The sequence below is a fragment of the Citrus sinensis genome, chromosome 1, assembly GCF_022201045.2.
Source record: "Citrus sinensis cultivar Valencia sweet orange chromosome 1, DVS_A1.0, whole genome shotgun sequence".
Lineage (NCBI taxonomy): Eukaryota > Viridiplantae > Streptophyta > Magnoliopsida > Sapindales > Rutaceae > Citrus > Citrus sinensis.
Genome location: NC_068556.1, coordinates 9,293,643 through 9,318,844, shown reverse-complemented (window position 1 = coordinate 9,318,844; position 25,202 = coordinate 9,293,643). Strand labels below are relative to the sequence as shown.

Below are 25,202 nucleotides of genomic sequence, written 5' to 3'. Positions count from 1 at the left end.
CCTCATAATATAGGGACTAAACAAGCTTTTACCCTATTAAAAACAATGGCTTGACACACATGAAACAATAACATACGAAAATTTTCTTCCGATATTCCCATTCTCTCCCGCAGCCAGACAAGTAGTACCACATATTTTAATGTTGAATAAAGCTATACAAGAGAGAGATTAATTTCAAAATTAAGCCTTAATCCTCCTCCATATGTTGCTTTTGGTTCCTTTCCACATCTATCTCTATGTACTTGCATTATATGGAAGTGTACGCTATAGCTTAATTAACAATTACCCGTATTAATTAGTTATTTAAGAGGATATCTTTATTTAATAAAGTGATGATGTTACTAATAAGAAAAAAAATTAATGTATTAATAAAAAAATTATAATTATTAATATATTAAAATTTATATTTTTTATTTTAATGACATTATCACTTTATTAAAATGAAAATGTCATCATATACAAAGATTAAATATTATCCACACGAATAGAATGGACAGGTTAGCATAAGATGATAAAATATAAGAGACAAGAGAATGAAAAAGCTGTCACATTTTGGTTGTTTAAGCCTAAACTAAATTCAATGCCCCACCGATCATGGAATATTTTGAGTCATCCTCGGCGAACAAAATAGATCCTTGCAGCTATGCTCATAAATAACTTTAAACTACATTAAATAAAAAAATGAATATTTTTATTCATTTTCCTAATAATTTAACAGAAAAGGGTGGATTTTTTTCATTTTTCACCATAAATAATGTGTTGTCGACCCTTTTCCTCTGCTGGGATTTTGACACAAAATAAAATTAAAAAAAAAAGTGAAGCATAAATCAGGTAACCCTAATAAGGAGGGGTTTAGGTGAAGATTTATTTTCTTCAACAGAATTTGGAGTGGCAAGTTTGAGCTCAAGATCATCATCAGATGGTGATAAAATACTATTATTTGGAGGCATTAACGATGGCTTTGATGATGATGCATTTGATGAAGGTTTAATCTGCTGCTGTGAATCAATCAATCCATGCAGCCGAGCTGCTGATTCATCTCTAATTGGCTGCTCCTCCTGCTTGGAACTACTATTAACTTGACGATGATGCACCGCAGCCATACTACTCCGGATTCCAATCTGTTAATTTTTTCAGAAACTTTGAGAAATTAATTAATTAATCAAAATCGATATTATATATAAATAGAACAACGTCCAAGTTATGATACTGTATCAATAATTAATTACCATGTCAAAGAGGCTAGAACGTCTCTTCTTCTTGTTGAGATCACTAGCAAGCCGCAGAAAATACTTTTGAGCATGACTTGCAACTTGCGTTGGAGTTCTTGTGCTCACAAATTTTCTTGAGATGCCCCTCCAGTCTCCCTTCCCTAGCTTCTCTAGTCCCATTAAAAATTTCCTATGCTCCTCTTCCGTCCATGCAACTCCTATATATATGTTATTATATATAGTTCATACATACATAGGTCTAATAAAATTTGAAGGGGCAGCCATTAGCACAAACTCAATATTAATTGTCGGGAAAGGAATAGTGATACCGTATTTTGGCAAAATAGTTATGGAGAATTTTTCAGAATTGGTCGCTAACAGTCCGTTTAAGGCGACTATTCCATTTGGATATAGCGACTCTTCTCCGTAACCATTTTACCAAACTACAGGATGTTGATGAACTTTTTACTAATCGTAATTATGAAATTTAAGCACATATACCGTACCTTTCTTTCTCTCTTGATGCTGATGATTAGATGTTGGAGGAATCATGATCAGACCATCAGATAGATAGCCGACGGCAGTTTTATCTTCATCAATGGAAACTAGAGAGGAAGAATTAGAAGAAGATGAAGAAGGTACAGCCGCAGAGGACAAGCAATCCATGCTAAAGCTCTTCTTCAAGGACATGGCAATAGAAGAAGAAGAGGATGATGATGGAGAAGAGGAAGATACGTCAATTAGTTGCACTCCAAAAAGCCTAAGTGATGATCCTCCTCCTCCTCCTCCACCTACTGCCTTGTGAGATGTGCAAGTCCTTGAATTATGGCCTATGTTCCCGCAATGTGAGCACTTTCTGCCCATTTTCACCCAGACAAATTATAGTAACAGACTCGGCGAGAGAGATAGAGAGAGATGTGTTATGTATATGTAAATGGCATGTATATGATGATAGCAGGCAAAGGTGGGGTTACGAAAATGGATGCACACCAAGAAAAGACGATTGGATAGATTTTGTTTACATATTTTTTTTTCTTTGTTTCATATTTTTCCAACTTGGGTTTTCTATACGATTCATCCTATGGATTTATTTAAATTTGAGTTTTGTCCCAAAGGACTTGACCGAACAGTTTTTAAGAAATATTATTTTTACTGTTTGTCCGAGTTTTAATTAAGAGAACAGTGGGATGCAAAAAAAAAAAAAATGATTTAGTTTTGCCTAGTGTACACAATTTATTGTACAAGTAAGTACACATCTATTAGTTGAATCTATTATTTAATTTTTATGGGCATAAAACGTCAAAAAAATCACTGAAATACCAAGTCTACATACATGCCAAAGAAAAAGGAAGCAAGTGGGGGAAATTTATCGTCCAATGGTTTGAAAGGTTGGTAGTAGGTAGGTAGATGACTTGAGAAATTGAAGAATAAAAAAATTTTGTAGAAAATGGGAACTTTGAAAGTTTGAGGCTGATTAACCATCTCCCCTTTCATTGGAAATTCTACTAAGATCATGTTTATATTAGCCCACTTGACGGATTAAATACTAAAAAAAAAAATTCATCAATTTTGTCTTGGCGTAGAATTAATGACCACACATCTCTCGAGATTTGTTAATAGAATCCTTTCCTGATGTGAGTTTTATTGAATGTTTAAAGTTCTTTTTTATGGACCATTTAAAATTTTTTTAGGTCCAAAAGTAATTTTAAAAATTTAAAAGTTAATTTTATTATTTAGTAAATGTTTTCAAAAAATTATTTTTGACAAAATTATTCTATGTTACAACATATTTTCAAAAGTATGGAATAAGTAACTTTTCAAAATCATTCAAAATTCAAATTAATCTTTATGAATTAGGAAATAAAATCATTAATTTGAATAAACATTATATCCAATTCAGTTATTTGCATTCTCATAGTAATTTAACAGTAAGTTTTGCCAAAAATATTCGACTGCTTTCAAAATTCATTGTACTTTTAAAAATAAATTTTGTCAATCGTTCAACTAGTTTTTTTCATAGTTATTATTGTTACATCACAGTTAATAATAATTATCTTAAAACTTACAATATTACCAAACTAACCCTTAGTTATAGTATATGGTTAAAATTTAATTTCTTTATTTTTTATTTATTAACTATTAGTTAATATGTGAGTTATTTACACAATACATAATCAGATCAAGAGAAAATCTTAATCTTATATATAGATTGGTTGCAACCGAGAAGTCAAACAATACATGAATAATGTTTTTTCCTCGTTTTGTAAGTACAAACTTATGTATGAAATTATATATGTGAATTTATAGGTTAAAACCCGCTTTGTCTCTATATTTTGAGATTAATGTTCATATAATACCTATATTGAAATATAAGTGTGCAATCCAAGAGGGGGGGTGAATTGAAATTTTAAAAATTATCCTAGCAAATCCACACAACAAGCAATCTAATGTCTTAATAAAAATTGAAAGCAATAAGTTCAATAAAAGCACAATAATTAAAGAGTAAGGGAGAAGAGAAACAAACACACGAATTTTTACGTAGTTCTGCAATCCCCGCTTACGTCCACGCCTCCAAGCAATCCAAACTTGAGGATTTCACTATCCAAGTCTTTCCAAGGCTTCAACCGATTACAATTGACTTCAAGGTGTCAATGAACCTTTACAACAAAGAGATTATCTCCCAATCTCTTCACTCAAGTATCTCACACACTCAAACTCTTACAATTGAAATGAAGAAATGAAAGTTACAATGAAACTCACTCAATGAGTAGATATTTAAAAATGAAGAACAAGGAATGATTCAATGTTTTGTGTTTTGCAAGTTGAAGGCTCAAGATATCTCGTGTGCTTTTTGTTTTTGCTTGTTGGAGAGCTTGAAAATGAGTAGGATTTGAGTTTATATAGTTTGAGCTCAAAAACTAGCCGTTATGCACATTTTGGTCATAACCGGCTTACCGTTTATGGACATCCGGTTATCCGCTTAATGTTATCGTTACAGCCACAATTTTGAATTTCTGAACATCCAGTATGCCGCTTTGTCAAATCCGGATAGCCGCTTATGCTCAGAAGCTTACTGCCCAACAACCGGATTACCGTTTATCAGGATCCGGTTAGCCGCTTGCTACAGTGAAATATTTTTTAATTTTATAGTTTGACCCCAAAACTTTATAAAACTATATTATGACCCAAAACGTTATGAAACTTTACAAAAAGGTCCAATTTCAGAATTTCTAAATATTACTTTGTCAATCTCAAAACTTTCTGAAATTATGATTTCACCAAAACTATGTGAAATTATAGAATGACCCCAAAATATTTAAATAGTTTCAAATAAATCTAAATCCGAAATTTAAAACAATATCAAAGGTTTTAAAATACATTCATTTTAATCCAAAACACTTTGATTCCATAACATCATTTTCTTATTATAAAAGCGCAATTTATAAATCTTTGCTTAATCAATACATGTGGTTTGTTATCATCAAAATCAATATTTATAGCCATATAAGCTAACATATATTTCTAAAGTACCATAGAATATCCTTGTCATTAAACTATTGACATTCTTGCCGTCATTTTTTGCTCATTTTGTCTTACTTTTATAATATTACTATTTTACAATAATGTTTTTTTTGTTTGATATTAATAAAAAAATTAATTACTAATTTAACCTAAAAATAAAATAAAATAAATTTTTTTAGAAGCTCAAGTGCATCAAAATAATTAACATTTAAAAAAATTAAATGATTAATTTTTTTTAAAAGATTAATAAATAATATGTAGGAATAAACGAGCTCAAGGCTGTGAATTTATTATTGATAATAGAAAATTGTGACGACCTAGACAGACGTACACCGCACAACAGATTAAAATAAAACACACAAGTGATTGACATCTCACATCATCTGTCTTACCTACTTATACTATAATAGATAAAGACTTTTGCCAAGATACCATTTTCATCCAATAGGATCTAGACTAATAAATTAAATAGAAACTAAGCAATATATATATATATATAATATTCATGCTTTCCCATAAAAGTAAACCAAATAAATTTTGTAATCAAAACAATCTAGATAGAGACTCATTGGGTTCTTATGTAAAATCATAGATATTCAATTGATATCTCACCAAACTAGCTTTTGTCTTGTTAGTATTATTATGCAAAAGGATATATTAAAGTAAAGATTTCATAATCTATCCCTCGTCTTTAGAGGCCAAGTTGAGGAATTTATTACTTGTCTCTTGGTTGAACTTGAACTAGAAAAAGCAGATTCACCATCCATTTGTTTCTCATTCTATGTTGATTCTTTTGGAATTATCAAAGAAGGGAACATCTCATGAAGTATTTAAGAAGATAATGCTTTCATGATGAATTTTCCCCCCTTGTTTGACCAGACTTCAAATCACATATTAAGGAAGTGCTCAAGTATTTTACATTATCCTAATCAAGTGGGATGCAAGTTGAGATTACTTCTAATTTGTACTACTACAAATCCTTTCCTCCAACTGAGCGAAAAGGACAATATTCAAAGTTAAAGACACTCCTTTATTTTTAAGAATAGTGATTCAAAACCCCTTTTTTGAACAATTATTTCAAGTTTAAATAAGCATAGATAATTATAGTTAAGAAATATAATTGTCCCAAAAAAAAAAATCTTTATAACCATTTAAGAAAACAAAGAAGCGTTTGCAACAATTTCGCATTGTCCTTTCCTCCAACTAATTGTAAGAGAAAAGTGTCTTGTCATTTATCATTTTTGAAGCAAAAAGCATCCCAGCTATTTGATCAACTTTATCTTTCACGTCTTTATACTAAAAGCACAAACCAAAGTGCTTAAATTTCTTTTCATTTTCCAATGGCTATGGCCGGTGGCGTTGGTATTATGTTGGTCTCTTTTTTCCTCCAACATGCAAATATATTATAAATAGGCAAGGTCACCGATCACTATTGAGGTTAGATAAGCGTAGTTCACTCGCATCACATAACAGAAAATAATTCGAATTTAGAACCACAATGTTGCAAATATTTAAGTCCAAAGACCCTGCATTTACCAAAAACTCAACCAGACGTGTGTACAGTAGTTGAAATGTAGCATCAGAGAAGAGAAGATTACCATTCCAATAAACTAAAAGACTGCATGGTTTGTTTTTATTGAAGTAATAAATGAAACAACACCAACAATGCTACAAGTTAACAGGAAGCTGCTCAATGGTTCTCAAACAACGCGCCAGCCTACTCCAGCTCTAGAAAATGATAATGGCTGAGCAAAAACAGCAATGAGAACAGGTTAAAACATTACTTCATTGTGTATACACACCTTTACAAGCGCAGAGTTCGCCCAATACAGTAGTGTATAGGTGCTAAATAGGGTAATTTTTAAAAACCTCCCCTGAGGTTTGGGCTTGTTGCAAGTAGATGGCGAGAATTGATTTATTTGTAAAAAACCCCATACCGTCAGTTAAGTTTAACATTGACCGTTAGTTGACCGTGCAAAGACAATATTACCCTTAACAATAGTTTGTAAACGAAAATAACTAAAAAAAAACCAAAATTATTGGTGCAAAAAGCACAAATCCTATTTTTTGACAATTTTATCCTTGTCAATTCTAAAAATTTACAATATCATAGGTAAAGATTATGACTATTTCATTTTTAAATTTTTAATTTTATCTTTCTTGTAGGAATTTTAAGGAAATATCAATAATTTAAAAAGTGTAAAATAGCTAATAATTTTGGTTTTTTTTTTTGTTATTTTCGTTTATAAACTATTGTTAAGGGTAATATTGTCTTTACACGGTCAACTAACGGTCAATGTTAAACTTAACTGACGGTAGGGGGTTTTTTATAAATAAATCAATTCTCGCCATCTACTTGCAACAAGCCCAAACCTCAGGGGAGGTTTTTAAAAATTACCCGTGCTAAATATCGCTATATATATAAATATATATAAAAATATATATAAGGATAATTTTATGGTCGCGGATCCGCATGTTGTCTTTGGAAGGCCACAATTTTGCTGCACATGGTGGACCCCATCATGTGCAGAAACTAATTAAACAAAAAAAAAAGTAATAATGTTGTAGGATTCTTTGAGTGTGTTTGCTTGGGGGATTAAAAGTGGGGATTGAACTCTTTTTTTTGAATTTTTTTTTTATCTTATCTCATGTTTGGTGCTGTTAAGGGTATTGAGATTTTGATATCCTGAGCCCACAAGCTAATCTTAATTTTGTAAAAAAAATATTCCCAAGGGGGGCTAGGGATTAGTTAGTATTGGATTATATTGATAACTCAATTAAACGTAATAATTTATAAATATTAAAATTATAGTAATATGTGATAAATGTAATAAAAAAATATTGATTTTAATAATGTAAATAATAAATTATACTAAAAATCATTATTAATTTCACATTAAATTAAAATTCTATTTTAATTTATTTAATTATTAAATATTTTTATAATTCCAAATTTACATTATAAATTAATTATTAAATTAATATTCAAAAAGATAAAATTTTATAAAATAATAGATTATTAATAAAAATAATATAAATATCATACATATATTTAACAAAATAAAAATTATTTAAATTATGATTTATATTTCATTAATGTCATTGAGGTTGATTTGTATAATTAATAATACAACATTTTAGTTTATAATAATATTAATAATAATAATAACTTGTAAATTATAATATTATAATATAAAACATGATTATTTATAGTCCAATCCAATATTGTACCAAACATAACATAGTATTATTATAATACAATATTATCCAATCCAATCCTATCTTATTCAATCTAATCTAATTCAATTCAATTCAATCCAATCCGACATACCAAACGAGCCCTTAAAATCCAGGATTTTGGACTAGAAGCTTATGCATTTATATGTACTGAAATCCGACTATTTTTGCTCCTTTTCTTTTTCTTTTTTATTATTATTTGACAACCATGGTGGGATGCACCATGTGTAGAAAAATTGTGAAACTTTAATTCATGTTCGGGATCCCAAATCGTAAAACTATCCATATATATATATATATATAAACATACATATTGTGTGCATGTGCATGATACTATTTTAGTCTCACACATGGTAATAAAACAATAATGTAATAAATTAAGTTAATAACAACTAAGAAACAAAAAATACTAATAAACCATATTAAGTGCAATATCAAACTAGCAAGGTTAACCTTTCAAAAATAAGAAAAAATAGGCTTATACTAATGAAAAGAAATGATTCATTTTACAAGAGTTGGGGTGGGGGGGGGGGGGGGGGGGGGGGGGGGGGGGGAAGGCAAATGAAAAGTATTTAGGATATTACACCATCACAAAGTATTTTGGACAAAAGAAAAGAGAACTTGTGAGCTATTTTGTCATCCAAAATTTTGTCAGCTTTGGTCGAATCAAACATCTCATGTTAAAAGATCTTTTTGAGAATCGATACTGATATCTAATAAGTCATTTAAGAAAGTCCTTTCCCTTTAGCCCTAGTTACGCCATAGAATTCTTCAAAGTTTTATATGTCCATATTTTTGTTTGACTAATATTATGACCGAATTTTTTTGGCTTAAATAATCGTGATTAAACTTTGACCACCATCAAATAAAAACCTTTCTTTGCAAAGGAAATTTTCAAAAGTTTTGAGTTCTCATAATACGTTCCCACTTCATTATCCACGGAATTTCAATATTGTTGCTAAAAAGATAGACAGTAGAAACACATGATCATATTAAAATTGCATTGAGTTACAAAAATTTATTGAATGCCCCTTTTTGACTTCTTTGATAATTGATAATATTTCTTTAGGAGAAGGGTTATGGAAAAACTAGTCTTTGAACCAGTTTGGAATGCATCTCAAAGAAATACCGTAGGAAGTTTAAAATTAGTAAAAAATAGCTATGACCTAATTTATTATTCGGTTAAAAAGAGAATTATACAAAGTAACAATGGAGTAAAACTGATTGTTAAGACTTAGGGCCCCTTTGCAGAAATAAAAAAATAAAAATAGGTTGTCGAAGTCCCTCAGTAATTTCTTTGATTTAAGCAAGAGCCAAAAAAATTAGCATTATACACAAATCTAAACCAGGCCCCTCACACGAAACGTGAATTCCAGATTTGGAAAGAGGGAAATGAACCATGAAATTTAAATAAAATCTAACTGAGAATGTTAGCTCATAGGAAAGCTTGAACAGGAGACCTTAGCTCTATAATACAATATTGGGGGGAAAGCCCAAAAAAAAAAAAAGGTCAACCAAAAGCTTAAAATATCAAGATTCAAGAACTAGCATTAAAGACAAGTCTCAACCCTAATGTGAAATACGGATCAAGAAGAAATATGGGCTCTGATACCATATTTAGTTACCACTTTACATTATACCTAAAGACAAAGACTTCTATGAAGTAATTCTATTAGACTCATGCTGGATAATTCTATCTCATCATAAAAGAGAGCCCTTTCACAAGGGATATTCGACTTCATCATAGCTGATAAGGTTATCCATACAATGTAACACACTTTAAAGAGCACCAACAAGAACATCTTTCTTTCACTAAAGAACATCAATAATAGAGTTGCTTTTTAAAAATAGCTCTACTAGTAGCTTTTGTATAAGTGTTTGTCCAAATGTAATCACTTAATTCTCTTTTCTTTTGTCAAGATGAATCAATAATTGTTATACATAAAGAGCTCTTTCCTTCCAAAGGCATAGTAGGTTTTGTAGAAGTGTTTGTCCAAATGTAATCATTTGATTCTCTTTTCTCTTGTCAAAATGAAATCAATAAATGTTATGCATATGAGAGCTCTTTCCTTCCAAATGCGTAGTAGAAAAATTGTGACCGTCTATAATATTGAAAGTTCTAAGTGTACTTTGTGTGTCTCCTCGCCTCTATTTAAAAGCATCATTTCTTTAGTGTAATTTGACATTTTTGTATTTTTTCATTATTGCACTTTATTTTTGTTTCATTAACAGTTTCATAATTGTCGATTGTAATCAGTGTTAATTTATCATATTTTTTGTTTCTGGTTTTATTATCTTCGGATCCAAATTGGTATATACTCTGTACTGATTTTCTATAATCTGAAATACCAGATATAAGTTATCCTCTAAACTTCCAATTTCTACCACCGGACACATCTAATAACTTAAAAGTTATTATATTGTAATGACAGAAAATAAACTATGTTATAACCTACCTATTTACCTATGAGCCTACAATTTCTTTTCTTCTCTATCTCACAAATCTACAAATACCTTTCCCTCCCTCTATTTGCTTCTTCATTTATTGTCTTTTCATTTTCCTCTCACCTCTCACATTCTCTGTCTCCCAGATTGTGCATATGGATTCCTGTACTGGTTGATTCAGAGAAGGTGTATGCCAAAATATGCACAATTTCTTCTGCAGTTAGATCACAAAGCGTGGACATGTTTGACTGCTTTGAGAAATTTCTTAAGCAGATGGGAGGAAACAGAATAGCATCTATATTCTATAGTATTTAGGAGCTGATCTGATAAGAAATGGTCCCACTGACCTGAATATTGAGTGATCGAGAGGAAGTGTCAATCTTAAATTTCAACATGTAAATTACTTTGTGACTCTAATATGATTTGCTTAATGCATTGGTGTGGTTGATTTTGAGGAGGATTGAGCTGGATTTGATGACAGAGAAAGCAAAAACAAAATGAATGAAAGCCAAAATACTGAATGATTTTAGAAAAGGGAAAGGCCAGCTTATGCAGTCTTTGCATGCAGACAGAACCTTATTCACATTATAACTGCTTCATTTAACATAGTACTTAAAATATAAGTGATTAGACGAGTCAAATGGTAGAAATTGAAAGTCCAGAGGATAACTTATATATGTTTTATAAGCACACACAAATGCATATGAACAAACATTAACTCTTGGGTAACTTAAATACAATAAATAGTAGCCTAGAAATTCTAACTCCCTTCCATTCAGATGCCATAATGACTACTTGTAGGACAAATTATATTGATAAAATGGACAGAACAAGGAAACAAGCCATGATTAAGTAAAGGTGCAAATGCTTACCAAAAGATCACTTCAAGAACCACTCCATTGTCTAAACCTGCATATCCCACGACGATTTTCGGCAAAGGAATCACGAATGGACTGTAACATTGAACATACAGCAGGAATATGACCCAATTCTTCATCTTGCTCCTGCAGTTGGCGTTTAGATTTCTCAATGGCTATTGAAGAAGTATGTGCATGCAAGCGATAGAGGGAGAAAGATAGGTTACCACTTCAGTAAGACGTTCTTCAAAACCCACAGCATGGGCATCAACAGGCATAAATATCTTCCGGTAAGCTGTTCTCAAACTCTTAATCTAGATCCTTGCTCAAAATGGAAGAGAGAAAAAAGTTTTTTTAGAAGGCACGATCGGATAAAAGGAACCAATGGATCTCAATAGCGTCAAAAATAACTTCTCTCACTTTATCAAGGATACTAAACATAAGAGAACCATCAAAAATGCTATTGAAGGAGACAAAAAGTTACCAAACTCAACAATTTCAGGATAATGCGCTTAATATGAGTTGTTTTGAAAACAGCCTGAATTGTTATTGTCATTACCAATTGTATAATTTTGGTTAATGTCAAAATTGAAAGAAAGGAACGGTAAAGTTTCACTTATATACTGTAAAACTAAAAATGCTTTCTTTCAATACTTATCCAGTAAAGCCACTTCAGTTAAGAAGCAACAGCATCATTGCCTAGAAAAAAAAAAAAAACCCACCTCCATTGAACCTCATCCCTAACTAAACTCACCACTACTCCCCTTTCCTCACAGGGGTCATTGACATTTTCGCACAGATTATTCAAGCAATCAAATATTCGTTCCTCTAAGGATCAGGTATGTACAAATTGGATTTAGGTATACTTAAAAATGGCTTTATACCTCAACAAAAGTTTCTGTGTTGAGTAGTAGTCAGAAAATATATTTACAGACAAAACCTACTGAAATTCAATTATTCTTCTGGAACATGGCCGTTTTCTTTTCATATTTTATAAACAAATGCAACTTTCTAAGTTCCATTAACTTTTAACTTAATTATGCTTTAATACATAATGAATGAAAAGCACAGTAACATGATGACATGCAATCTCATATGTACTCAGAGGCTGTGCAAGAAAATTGTTAAAAGTTAACAAGGGATATTAAGGATTCTGTCTATTGCCACGAAAGAGAATGCTTTCGATCTCTAATCTCTTAGTTACAAATTATGAACTGTTTTGCAGCTATATATGGAGCCATCAAAATTAAAAACTCATAGATTGCCAACCTCTGTGACATTAAATCCGCGACGACGAAGACCCTCCAAATTCAGACCGCGAAGCACAGCTCTTTCTCCAGCCACCATTGAGTACTTGGGTACATCTTGTGAAACCTTCGGGCATAAGGAAAAAGAAATAAGATTTATTGTGTATGATACATGAATTGTTTTCATTTTCAAAGTACATGCTCAGGCCAAGTGCTTTATGACAAATTGTGCCATAGGAGGACTATGTAGCCAGGAATCTATTGTTTTTATTCCGAAAAGTTGGAGCACTATTATACGTTACCATACCAAAACTGCCATCAATATCGCTATATAATTTGTCAGTGCCCCAAAATTCCCATCCATTCTGGAAAACCTAAAGCTAGGTTCCTTGCTACATAGAACGGGACAGCAGCAAGAAAAATCATGGGTAGAGAACAGGAAAAGATCATACCACAGAGCCCCCGCCAATAAAAGAATGTGATCCAATGTGGCAAAACTGATGAATAACAATGGCTCCAGCAGTGTGAGTATAGTCCTATGCTTCCAGCATTTGAATCAACTTCAAATTAGATACTTGGGACAACGTAACTACACAGACAGTTTATCTAACCCAATTATTAAAGAACTTACTTCCACGACAACATGACCTGCTAGAAGAGTATTGTTCGCAAATATGTTATAGTTGCCGATCTTACAGTCATGGGCAATATGACAAGAACCCATGATGAGATTATTATCACCAATAACCTGGTTATTTTTATTCTTGTTAGAAAACGGAAGAGACTCAACTTCACAAATATGGATATGTCTTCAGGAAAGAAAAGAGAAACTTTACCACAACAACCCCATACCGTTCTGTCACCTGACTTTGAAGATCGGTGAATTGAAACATGCTCTCTAAACTCATTATTGTTCCCAACATCAACAAAACATTCATCCCCTGACTAAAACCATAAAGAAAGATGTAGTTAGTTTGCTACAGCTCGATCATAACATCCAATGTAATTAAAATATACCTTGTATTTCATGTCCTGGCATTTAACACCAACAACAGCATGATGCCCAATAATATTGTTACACCCAAAGACAGTTTGTCCAGGAAGATCATCACCAACAACAGCGCCACTGCCTAACAAGGTTTAAAGGCATTACATAAACTTAACGAAAATAAAGATGTTTCCAACATTTAACAAAGGTAGAACTCACGTCATCAAAATGCAGTGATCCCCCAATTCTGTATTTCCAAAAATATGGCTGGAAGGATATAACAGGCAGCCATCTCCGAGCTTTGCAGCAGATCCGATCGTGCAAAATGGACCAACTGAAACTCCCTGAAGCACAAATGGTTTAAACTCTCTCTCCAAAGAGCTTGACTGACCAAATAAAGAAGAGGGAACCACAGAAAGTGAAGTACCTGACCAATGATGGCATTTGGGTGAACAATTGAAGTGGGGTGAATGAAGCTGCTGCTGCTGCTGCTAGTCTCATATTTGTCTCCATAAACATCTGTATACAATAAATAACTAAATAAACCCAGCTGACAAAATTTTTATCAAAGTCTACATATAAAGCCAGCCAACGAAAATTGAAGTGAAGAGACGAGAAGGTTACGTGGTAGTGCTGTGGAGAGGCGTCGAAGAAAGAGCGTTGAGAGAGAGGAAAGACATGGCCGTCGAACTTTCAAGAGTAAGAAACTCATGCCGCTCTCTGCTGTGTTCTGTTCTGGTCTGTTCTGTCCTGCTACTGCGAGCAGCCAAGCGCGGAGACATACAAGAGCCTGGAAAGTAAGTGAAATAATTTTTATATCTTTCGACTCGATTCACTTGATTTGACCCCACTTCGGTGCAACTTCGTGTATGTTGCCTTGTCTGTCGTACGATTTTGGTGGGTGGATCTTACCCGTTCAATAGTCTGACAACTTATTAACCGTTGGATTGTCTTAGGAATGGTGAATGGTATAACTAATAAAATTCAAATTCTTAGAACACTTATTTGATGATTGAACTTACTTAAGTCACAAACCATATTTCTATAATTAGCGACCAAAATTTTTCAATAAGGAACCCATATTTTATTAAATTCGGATGAATTGACAACTTTGTTTAAATTTGTAAAACGCTAAAAAAGATAATTTATGCTTTGTCCATATTTAAATAGTGCGCGAGATTTCTTTATTAGAAATTTATTCTATTTACTAAGAGGGTGTTTGTTTCTTAACTTAATATCTCTAATTACCTTAATGAATTAAGTTAATTAGAGATGTTTATTTTTATAACTTAATACAAATTTTTTAGATAATTTTGACCTACTATAATAAGCTAATTTTTTTAGCTTTTTACTAAATTAAAAAATAAATGAACCAACTAATTTCTAAAGTAAAAAATTCCTTACTTTATAATTTATTTTTTATACCTATCCCAAAACCTCATACATGTTTATCCACTAATAATCTTATCTTGTATTATGTACTATTATTGAGAATTTGTGATAGAAATTGAAACTTACGGTATTTTATATATTATAATTTTTCGCTTGAATGTAGTTTTGCTTATATATGTTAAAATATTACGGTATTTATATTCTTTCATATATATATATATATATATATATATATATATATATATATATTATTAATTTGATATTCAAATTTAATAAGGATAAAAATATAAAAGTACATATTTTTAGTATTTAAAAAAATCTTAATAATTATTTTCAGAAATTCAAACAAAAAATAAATATATTATTCAAATTCAAATATTTAGGTCTATTCAAAATTCAACTAAATTTAAATCTATTAAGATTTCAGATAAAAAAAAAAGCCACCTAAAGCTATAACTGTGATACTTTAGGATACAAAATCCTATAATCTGGGTACTACTAGATAGACGAATTTTAGTGGTACACGAGTCAAGTACCATAGCCAAAGTCAAACTCTCTACCTAATATTTTGAGATTTTATAAATAGTTATCCTAAATTACATTAAATGTACTTTACATCAACACAAGAATGACACAAAAAAATTCTAAGCGTTGTTTATTTGTCGACATATCTTAAGTTATTAGGTGTAACTTTTGTGTTAAATATTAAATTACATATGATGTAACTTAGCCACAACCTTATTAATAAAATGAGATGAAAATCCCTTACAATGTTACTTAAAATATGTAGATTTTATTTTAGATTATAATAATTTTTTAATAGCTTAAAATAATGTTTTCCAGTTTTCATCCAAGTGGTCACTGTTGGTAACAACCAACATGAAACTTAAAAATTTATTTTAAAAACCTCACTTACTAGCAAGTCACAAATGAAAATAGGAAACTTAAAAAGACTTCAGACTCTTCAATTTCATAGGCTGAGAAAACCTAAAGATAAGTTCAAATAGATTATAAGCTATTGAATTACACATTAGCTCAAGGATAGATCATAGAATCAAAGAAGGTGAAGTGATCTTTCTATATTAAATGAATACATTTTATCCACAAAAAGTTTTACATGAAGGGAGCGGAAGCCAGTTGAAATGAGAGATTTGTTTAATAAATAAAATATGATTACAATTTACAAAACTCACTAGCTTACATCACATCCTACAGAGACAAATCTAAACTGCAGAAGTGACAATAAAACTAGTATTTTCCTTCACTCTCTGAAAGAAAGAGCTGCTCTTCATGCACACTCCATGAAGAGTTTCAACTTCAAATTATGCCCCTTCTTTCAGATGTTACCATATCTGACCACGGTGATGATGTTCTTCCCACTGCTGTTCCTTAACATAACTAGAGACTCAAGTGTCATCTTTTGAATTCATGAGAATGTCCCCCTCCAACATCCGAAGCACCTTTAGGAATCGTTGTAAAGAATACATAAATTAGCTTACCGTGAACCACTAACATTCGGCATTTTTAGAATAAAGATAAAAGCTAACATAGGAGTTGTTTTCAGAAGCATTATTAGAGGTAACTAGTACTGATTGGCTTTAAATTTGACACGCAAACTGGTTGACAAGGTTACTGAATTCATGGAATTTGCAAATGGATGACTAGGGGAAGGATCTGCCTGCTTTTGTGGTTGCCTCTCATTGAACATAGTTGTCAAATTGAAAATTACCTTGAATACTACTTTGTTCTGGGAAATTACCCCAAAAATAAATTGAAAATTGTACTCTGAATTTTAAAAAAGCCTCTACAGATTACACAGTGAATACTAGTTTTTAAGAAATCTTGATAATTTGCAGCCACAAGTCTAAGCAGTTGGAAAGCAATGTCTAGAAAATGTGAACTTCTACATATTAGTAAGTAATAAAAAGTGAAAGGGAACATCCATTTCATACAATTTCATTCCAAGGATTTTGACTTGATAATCAAAGTAATTGTGGCAAGTATAGGTACTTTAAACAAACAGGTATTAGTTATTGATTACCAACCTGAGACATACGAGGCCTTGAATGAGGATCCTTACGTATGCATAAAGAGGCACATTGCAGCATGCCATAGACCTCTCGTTCTGAATAGCAGTTCCTTAAGCGAGGATCAATCAGTTCACCAATGGCATGTCTTTTCAGTAAAGGACGTGCCTACTCCAAGTATGGAAAATGAGTAATCAGCCAATGACGAAAGATAAAAGTGCGAATAAGATTAAATTTTATCAATAGGAAGACAGAAACAATTCCCAGGGAGAGGACAGGATACACTTTGAAGTCCGAAACACACATTTTTTTTATATTTACTCTCTTGAAAATATGACAATAAATCTTTCAAAGATTGTTATCAACACCAACACATAAATTTGACAGCTGCAAATAATGTTATCAAATCCATACCCATTCAGTGAGGCACTGTTGACCTCTGGGCCGGTTTAGATCCATAGCTTTCCTTCCCGTAATGAGCTCCACCAATACTACCCCAAGGGAATAGACGTCAGCTTTTTCTGTGATTTGACCACTCTGAGCATATTCTGGAGCTAAATACCTAAATAAAGAAGGGCTTTGTAAATCAATATCTTGCTTTTTGCAAGTAAAACTACAAAGAAGTGAAAACCATGAAACTGTTTTACCCAAATGTTCCGAGTACTCTTGTTTCCACTCCCATATCTCCATCTGGTTGCCATCTTGCTAGTCCAAAATCCCCAACCTGAGGTCCAATAGTTAGATATCAGTTTCAATGTATGCTATTGATATTAGTAAGCAGTGAAAAGACATATGTTTTTGTGCTTACTAACTGACAATGAAAGAAACAAAGAAACATATTTGAATGCAAGTGCATCAAAGGCAGTATACAGCTGGTCATGAAAATTTTTGAAATTTTATTTATAGAGGAATAGAAAGAGCTTGACATACCAGTGGCTCAAAATCATGGGTGACCAGAATGTTGTTAGGGCGCATATCACGGTGGACGATACAACCCACTCTACATTCTTCATGAAGGTATCGCAACCCTCGAGCTGCTCCAACCGCAATTTTTCGCCTTGCAGACCATTCCAGTGGATCTCGATCACGTCCTACAATTCACCAACTATGCAATCAATTTGTTTGCTGTAAAAGCAATTTCCTTCATAATTCACAAGGTACATCTTCTAACATACACAATCTCAGTCCTCAAGACTGAATATTTCTCTATCTCTCTTTTTCTTCGCATCTACCCTTCATTTTATCCCTTTCCTTTCCCTTCTACAACGTTAGTGTAAATAATAAAACCATTTAGGATAAAGTTGAATTTACCATAAAGATGGGAATCCAAGGACCCATTGCAAATATACTCATAAACCAGCAATCTCCTCCCATCCTCCACACAGAATCCAATCAACATCACAACATTGCGATGTTGTGCACAACTTAAAACCTCAACTTCTGAGCAAAATTCTTGATCACCTTGAGAACTAGCCAATTTATATTGCTTGACGGCAACAACCTGGCCATCTGGTAGAACACCTCGGTGAACAGAACCAAATCCACCTTCGGCTAAGAAATTTGCTTCTGAAAATCTATTTGTAGCAAGCTCCAATTCAGCATAGGTGAACCACCTCGGAGGATTACCAAATACAGGTGCCTTGTGCTGACATATTGAACACAATGGAGGAGGACCTGGAGGTTTATTCCTGGATAATGAAACTGCCTCTCTCACACTTTTACTTATTTTCAGATCAAGCTTATAATTCAGCACTCCGATATCAGGCTCTCGATTCAATGTTGATAATTTCTCCAACAGGAATTCATATGCAGAAGTCAGAGATGGATCATTGGTTCTTTCTGAGCTTCCCTCTAGAAGTTTTAAGAATTCCTCACGAGGACTGAGTGACTCAGCCATCCATGGATCATGATTCGAACTTGTGGAAGGCAGACACAGAACTTCGCAATCTGAGTCAGAATCAGGTCCAAAACGATCTTGTCTTTCTTCACTGACTAAGGAACACTCTTTCTTCAGGTTCTCACATATTTCAGAGAAAGTCCCTGGATCTGAACTTGAGATTGATGAAGTTCCAACGTCGGTTGCAGTCAACAGTGACTCTTGCTCAGGACTACTTGCAGGAGTCACAAATGGTCCCTTCATCATATATGGATCATCATGCTTACTTTTCAAATATTTTGGAGATACTTCTAAACCAAAGGTTTCTGAGCGAGCCACTTGAGACTTCATTGTTGGTGATGCAACCAAATTCAACCGCAGAACTTTTGGTTGAGATCGTTTCATAACCACCACATTACATTGCAGCTCCTCCATACAGCATTTCTTCTCGTGCTTCAGTTGTCTGTCAATAATTGTAAATCATAAATTAGATAAAGAGAATAAGTGAAGAGCGAACTGAAATTCTGAGTAAATTGTTTTTGGTATGGGATTTGAGAATATTGAGATATCAACAGCCTGTAAGACTGCATATTCCACACGGACAAAATCTACAGTAAAGTCATGCAGGAGACAAGGTATAGTCGTTTTAATTACTTATCCAAAATAACCCAGTTTGATTGGGCTTTCTTGGCCTCAACAGCCACTACTCCATATGGTGAGCCAGAAACAATTTTTACTCTGACTTTTATCTGTCAAAAGTGGAAAATGCTTAGAAAGGGAGCATATGAGAATTAAACTCTTATGACAATAATGACCGTACTTACCTTCTCTGGGTCATAAACTTCTTGCAGTTGACGCATCATTTGGGAGCACGAATCTACAATATCATCCTTCTGATCTGAACTAGTTCCTGAGAGGGAACTCTTATGACCAGTAGCGCAATCATTGGTGAATCTTGAAAACCCCCATATCTTTTTACCTGCGAATGTATTGCGCTCCCATCAATATAACAAGTTCTAATAGAGAAAATAAATTGGTCAAAAAATTCAATTTTGATGCCATGGAGCTCTTAATTACAGATCATAACAATCACATAGAATTGTGTGGCATGCGAAATAACCAAATATAGCAAGCAAGAAAGCAAAGAGTAACGAAAACAGAGTGATTCACACATATAACCCAAAATCATTGCACAAAATTGAGAACACTTAATTAAAACAAAGAACAAAATCAGAATATTACTTGAAGACAGGGGAGGCATGACCACAAGAAGCTTAATGTAATCACCAGGTTGAACAACATGAGTCAAAGCCCACACCAAAGCACTTCTTGGAATTTCCTTCGATGCTTTCACGGCAACAATCACTACTTTCCCCACAACCAATTCTGAAAAACCACCCTTCTGCTTCATTTCCACCCACTTTTTAGAACTTTTTTCAACAAAAATTCACAACACGCCAAAAAAAAGATTTCATTTTTGCCTCAACGAACACTCCATCGCTGAAACCCAGATACTTTTTCAAGCTACCCAGATGAAAAAAGTTCATAAAAGTTCTAGAGTACGTGCAGTTCAAGGCAGCGAGCAACAACAGAAGCTTATACTTTTTGTTCATGAAAAATGCGTGTGTGTACGTGGATGCATAGAACCGGAATCATTTGATTCTTTAAAGCTTTGGCTTTTGGTAGCAGGCAGCACAATTTGGACTTTGTTGTTGTAGTATTTTATTATCCTCCGGCTTTTGCTTTATTAGTAATTTACCAGAGAGAGAGGGAAGCGCCAAATAAAGAAAATGAGGGAGTTAGTGTAACGACAAAACGGAAACAGGCGGTTTAACTAAACGACACCTGCCTGATACCAAATTCGTCTAATTGATTGATTGGCCCATTTATGTGGACTTTTATTCTTGTTTATAACATGACATTTTCATTTTGAATCACATTGACAAAGAAATTTGGGTGCTTTTAGATGGAGAAATTTCCAGTTGTGTCTGCTAGTAGCTAGTTGTCCACATGGTTAGGCATTGATTACTGTCCATTACCAATAGTTTTTTAACTCACCTACAATGGCTACATCATGTTAGTCTAAAATTCAAAACGTTGGACTCTAAATGGGAGTTGTCTGTCTATGTAACTATATTAATTCTGTGTTATGAAGTTAGATTCAAAAAATTTCAAAGTATTGATCTCTTTACTTTTTATTTTTTTAACATAAGAGGTGAAACCATTCCAATCACTGGGACTTTTTTAACCATCTAAGTATAATCATTTATAAAAACTAAAAAAAAAAAAAAGTTTGACTTGAATGTGTCTTTTAGCACCAATACCTACTTGGACTGATCTAAAATAGTCTATCAACAGTTCATATCATCCATCACACATGATAAGAACTCACATGATAAAATAGTTGTTGGGTCGACTTTTATCGAGTTGGATTATTATGGGGTCAACCTCCTAGAACTTACCACAGAAGAGGTGGGGTTTGGATTTAAAATCAAAAGCTCATTTCATCCATTACCCATTAATGTTTAATAAATTTTATAACTTAAATTATAAAATTTAAAGAAAAATGAATTTGACTTTAACTTTAAATTGACAACTTATATAAAGTTATGACAAGCTCTAAAATTCTTAATGATATGAACCTCGTTAAAAATTGACGCGATCCTAATTAATTTAGTATCCAAAATCGAATCTAAACTTAGAATTGAATGAAATGTGGCTCAATGCTCAATGAAAGCACGAACCTTAATATGTGAGGACGTCACAATCAGCTATGAATAATCTAATTGATAAGTCAAGTTTGAATGCCACGAAAATCTGATAAGTTCAAAGAGTCTGTTTAAGAACCAAAGAGAATTAATTCTCTCACCAATTGCATCAAAACTTATATGTCCCTATTTATTAGATGTTAGTACATTATATAGGGTTACAAGAATTTTCGGAAATAAATTCTAAACGAAAATCAAATCGGAATATGAATCTAAACTAATAGGAAATAATTTAAATCAAATCATAATTCTAATCTAAGCAAATTAGAAAGAATCTAAATCAAATCGGAATCATAATCTGCTTAAATGTCTTACATCAATCAAAATGGAAACTCAGCAATCAAAAGAGAAATAACTGATTTATTTCCCCACTAACCTCCTCAAGAAACAAGAAAGTATCCGAAAAAGAAAAATAATATATTTTTCCCCCATAATGTGCAAGTCAACTTCCTGTTTCATGGAAGTGATTATTTGGAAACTTCAAGAGCCTGAATTATGTATTTATCATGTGTAATTCTTTCGATAGGCCTCCACGAATTTGATTGAGCCCAAGTTGATTGAATCAACACATTAAGCACTTCTTTCAATTTCTTTGCTCAAGCTCTTGTGATGGGTCCGACGGGAACTTGAATAAGTTATGAATATACCTCATCTCACATGCTTGTGACAGTTTTGTCCTCAATCTCATGACTTAAGTATTTATTATAAAATTTATACCCATCATTGTACATTTGCATCTTCTTATATAACATAATCCTCTTTCTATAATTTTCTTCTCCTAAGATTTTAATTAATGATATCAATGCCCATAACCAAAATAATTTTTTTTAACATTATAATTTATTTTTTTTAACATTATGTGATTATGTTAAACATAAAGAATATATATATATATATATATATATATATATATATATATATATATATATATATATATATATATATATATATATATATATTGGTTTGGTATTATATTCTTATAGAGCTTTTGTTTTATAAACAGTTATTTTTATTTTAAACTAAAGATATAATATAAAAAATAACATGTTAAATGGGTTGTTTTAGAAATTCAATAATGATAAAGAATGGGTTCGAGTTTCGTTTTTTAACCCAATAAGTTAATGGGTAGGTTTGGGTATATGTAATATGTCATTTAACATGGCACAAAACTGCTTAAACAAGATCCATTACTAGCCTAATATAAATTAGTTTTACTATGGTAGAACCCTAATTTTTATCCCTCTTAATATTAAGGAGACAATTATTTCTACCTATATTTATGAGACATCTTCTCAATTCAAAACTCTAAATTTTTGGGTCATTCTCTCACTAATATTCAAGGGACCTATATATTTACCTCTATCTACATTTGTTGAACGTCTACAGAACATATATTTTTAGGCCAAAGTTAGGTTACATGTAATGTAACATACAATCAAGTAATTAAAATATATGTAGATACCCTCAAACTTCATGGAAACTACATTAATAGAATTAAAAGAAATACTTTTGAATCTCAAAAAAGAGATAAAGGATATAAAACAAGAAATAGGAAAAATAAAAATAGAAATGTCTGTAATTCAGATGAGCCGAAAGAGACATAAAAAATTAGAAATATTTAAAATATTAAAATCAGGAATAATTAGAACAAGTTTTAAGGAACCTATACACAAACCACAAGCAGGCAGTTATGATGCTTGGTTTATGGAGGCTCAGTACCCAAAAATATTAAAAGAAACAGAAGAATTAAAAGAAGAAATAAAAAAGAAAGAAAAAGGAAAAGAAAAACTAGAAATAAAAGAAGCAACTCCAAGTGATTCAGATTAATGGAAGATATATTAGAAGAATTAACTGAAAAATTTAGTGATATAAACCTTAGTGATTTAGAAGATTTTGAAAAAGAATATTGCATAAAAATGAATACTGCTGGAGGACCAGAAATGAAGCCTAATGTAGGAGAACCAAGTCATAGATATGAAACGAATAAAAAGAAAAATAGACCATTTTTTGAATATCATCCACCCACTAAAAATACTCATTGGAAAAAAGAGTATCAACCTAATAATGATAAATTAACACCAATAAGCAATGCAGGAACATTTTTAGATTTAGATTGCAAAATAGATCCCCGTAAGGCTTTAGTTGAATGGGGAATGCAAATGAAATTATTTTTTTATATATAATGGTTCTAAGGATGATTAGAATGTAGAATCTGAAGAAGAAAAAATAAATTTATTTGCTGATATCCTAATAGCCAGTTTTATAGGAAATGTATTCAACTGGTGGAAAGGACTAAATGGAGAAACACAAAAATTGATAAAAGATTCAACTAAAATAGCTTTAGTTAGAGATAAAGGATTAGGAATTGAAAGATTAATTGAATATATTGCTAGTGAATTTTTAGGCGAAGACTGGATACAAAATACAGAAATAGAAACAAAAAATGAAAAATTAGATGCGAGAATGAAATTAATAAATTTAACAATTTGTAACATGTGTTTTGTAAAAGAATACACTTGTGAATTTAATAAATATTACTATGCACAATTCAGAAGTCAAGAAGATCAAAATATTTATAAAAATTTATATTATTCCAAATTACCATATCCCTGGAATGGATATTTTATTAATGAGTATGAGAAATACAGTACTATTAATAGATTGCCAGATACGTTAGGATCTAGAATAAGATTTTTAAATACAAGATTAAGTGAAATATGTATTCAAAGAAATCTAATAAAGAAGAGTAAAAATATAGGGAAAATATGTTGTGAGAAAACAGAAATGCCGATCCAATGGGATTGTTATACACCTTATAAACGAAAAAGGAAGTTATATAAAAAAGACAAAAAATATAAAAATACAATAACTTTAAAAGAAAATACAGAAAACCAAAAAGGAAGTATTATAAAAGAAAGTATAAAAACTAAAGAAAAAAATTAGATAAATCCAAATGTAAATGTTGGAATTGTGGAGAAATGGGACATATTAGCACAGATTGTACAAAAAAGAAAGTAAGACTCCTAAAAGAAGATTATGAAAATATAAAGAATGATTTAGAAGAAATAAGTGATATATCAGATTATGAAGGAAAAGAAGTTTATATGGTGAAAGAATCCGAAGATGAGTCAAAATAAAGAAGAAACTATAGAGGTAGAAGATAATGAAGAAATTGAAGAAATAGAAAAAGAGGAAAATAAAATGGATATAGTCTTGTTGCCACTTTTAATAAAGAAAAATATAATAAACTTTTGAAAATAAATATGGAAAAACCAGAGTATGGAGTCTTATATAGGCTTAGAAATATGTTCATAAGAAAACGAATAGTGTTACATGAATATTATGAACAAGAAAAGGCTGTAACAATCACACAAGCTGAAGGAAATATTAGGTTCAGTTTAATAAATAAAAGATCTATAGATTTAGCATTAAGGAAAATAAAAAATAAATCAACCAGAGAAAAGATTCAATATGTATATCTAGCAGAAATTCAAATCTTAATAAAATCCCTTTTCAAAGAAGGAATAGATAGTCTCATAGTCTTATCATTACATGATCAAAGGTTTCATGACGCTAGTATAGGACATTTAGGAACAATAGAAGGAAATTTATGTTACACCAAACTATTATTT

The 25,202-nt window shown here is 31.8% G+C and overlaps 3 protein-coding genes across 6 annotated transcripts; all 3 read right to left on the bottom strand.

Annotated features, from left to right (window-relative positions):
* Positions 1–669: 669 nt before the first annotated feature.
* Positions 670–2,260, bottom strand: LOC102624682 (transcription factor MYBS3). Its single transcript, XM_006475356.4, has 3 exons — positions 1,718–2,260; positions 1,230–1,429; positions 670–1,121 (listed from the first exon to the last, which is right to left on the bottom strand). The coding sequence occupies exons 1-3, from the start codon at positions 2,073–2,075 to the stop codon at positions 828–830; spliced, it is 852 nt and encodes a 283-aa protein (XP_006475419.1). The 5' UTR covers positions 2,076–2,260; the 3' UTR covers positions 670–827.
* A 3,974-nt stretch (positions 2,261–6,234) lies between these two features.
* LOC102623633 (probable acyl-[acyl-carrier-protein]--UDP-N-acetylglucosamine O-acyltransferase, mitochondrial) lies at positions 6,235–14,323 on the bottom strand. Of its 2 annotated transcripts, XM_006475351.4 has the most exons (11): positions 14,132–14,318; positions 13,935–14,026; positions 13,727–13,851; positions 13,537–13,645; positions 13,372–13,464; positions 13,151–13,267; positions 12,972–13,055; positions 12,542–12,646; positions 11,500–11,586; positions 11,288–11,419; positions 6,235–6,478 (listed from the first exon to the last, which is right to left on the bottom strand). In XM_006475351.4, the coding sequence occupies exons 1-10, from the start codon at positions 14,217–14,219 to the stop codon at positions 11,300–11,302; spliced, it is 1,020 nt and encodes a 339-aa protein (XP_006475414.1). In that variant the 5' UTR covers positions 14,220–14,318; the 3' UTR covers positions 6,235–6,478; positions 11,288–11,299. The 2 variants fall into 2 exon arrangements, 1 of the variants encoding a protein (XP_006475414.1); XR_008054343.1 differs by lacking the exon at positions 6,235–6,478 and having other exon boundaries at positions 11,365–11,419; positions 11,500–11,593; positions 12,531–12,646; positions 14,132–14,323.
* Positions 14,324–15,958: 1,635 nt separating this feature from the next.
* On the bottom strand, positions 15,959–20,531 carry LOC102622957 (inactive protein kinase SELMODRAFT_444075). Of its 3 annotated transcripts, XM_006475348.4 has the most exons (9): positions 20,045–20,527; positions 19,627–19,781; positions 19,457–19,551; positions 18,238–19,265; positions 17,857–18,017; positions 17,574–17,650; positions 17,341–17,488; positions 16,945–17,094; positions 15,959–16,359 (listed from the first exon to the last, which is right to left on the bottom strand). In XM_006475348.4, the coding sequence occupies exons 1-9, from the start codon at positions 20,211–20,213 to the stop codon at positions 16,306–16,308; spliced, it is 2,037 nt and encodes a 678-aa protein (XP_006475411.1). In that variant the 5' UTR covers positions 20,214–20,527; the 3' UTR covers positions 15,959–16,305. The 3 variants fall into 3 exon arrangements, with proteins under 3 accessions (XP_006475411.1, XP_006475413.1, XP_006475412.1); XM_006475349.4 differs by lacking the exon at positions 15,959–16,359 and having other exon boundaries at positions 16,948–17,097; positions 20,045–20,531; XM_006475350.4 differs by lacking the exons at positions 19,457–19,551; positions 20,045–20,527 and having other exon boundaries at positions 19,627–19,773.
* Positions 20,532–25,202: the final 4,671 nt, after the last annotated feature.

What these genes read in the sequence shown, in the direction of transcription:
- LOC102622957 (XM_006475348.4), bottom strand. Translation starts at nt 20,213, where the DNA reads ATGAAGCAGAAGGGTGGTTTTTCAGAATTGGTTGTGGGGAAAGTAGTG. An exon ending in AAGTTTATGACCCAGAGAAG is followed by an intron (nt 19,552 to 19,626) that starts GTAAGTACGGTC and finishes CACTTTTGACAG; the next exon opens with ATAAAAGTCAGAGTAAAAAT. An exon ending in AACTGGGTTATTTTGGATAA is followed by an intron (nt 19,266 to 19,456) that starts GTAATTAAAACG and finishes AATTATTGACAG; the next exon opens with ACAACTGAAGCACGAGAAGA.
- LOC102623633 (XM_006475351.4), bottom strand. Translation starts at nt 14,219, where the DNA reads ATGAGTTTCTTACTCTTGAAAGTTCGACGGCCATGTCTTTCCTCTCTC. An exon ending in CAAAGTCAGGTGACAGAACG is followed by an intron (nt 13,268 to 13,371) that starts GTATGGGGTTGT and finishes AAAAATAACCAG; the next exon opens with GTTATTGGTGATAATAATCT. An exon ending in GCGGATTTAATGTCACAGAG is followed by an intron (nt 11,587 to 12,541) that starts GTTGGCAATCTA and finishes GCAAGGATCTAG; the next exon opens with ATTAAGAGTTTGAGAACAGC.
- LOC102624682 (XM_006475356.4), bottom strand. Translation starts at nt 2,075, where the DNA reads ATGGGCAGAAAGTGCTCACATTGCGGGAACATAGGCCATAATTCAAGG. An exon ending in GCATCAAGAGAGAAAGAAAG is followed by an intron (nt 1,430 to 1,717) that starts GTACGGTATATG and finishes ACATATATATAG; the next exon opens with GAGTTGCATGGACGGAAGAG. An exon ending in GTTCTAGCCTCTTTGACATG is followed by an intron (nt 1,122 to 1,229) that starts GTAATTAATTAT and finishes AAAAATTAACAG; the next exon opens with ATTGGAATCCGGAGTAGTAT.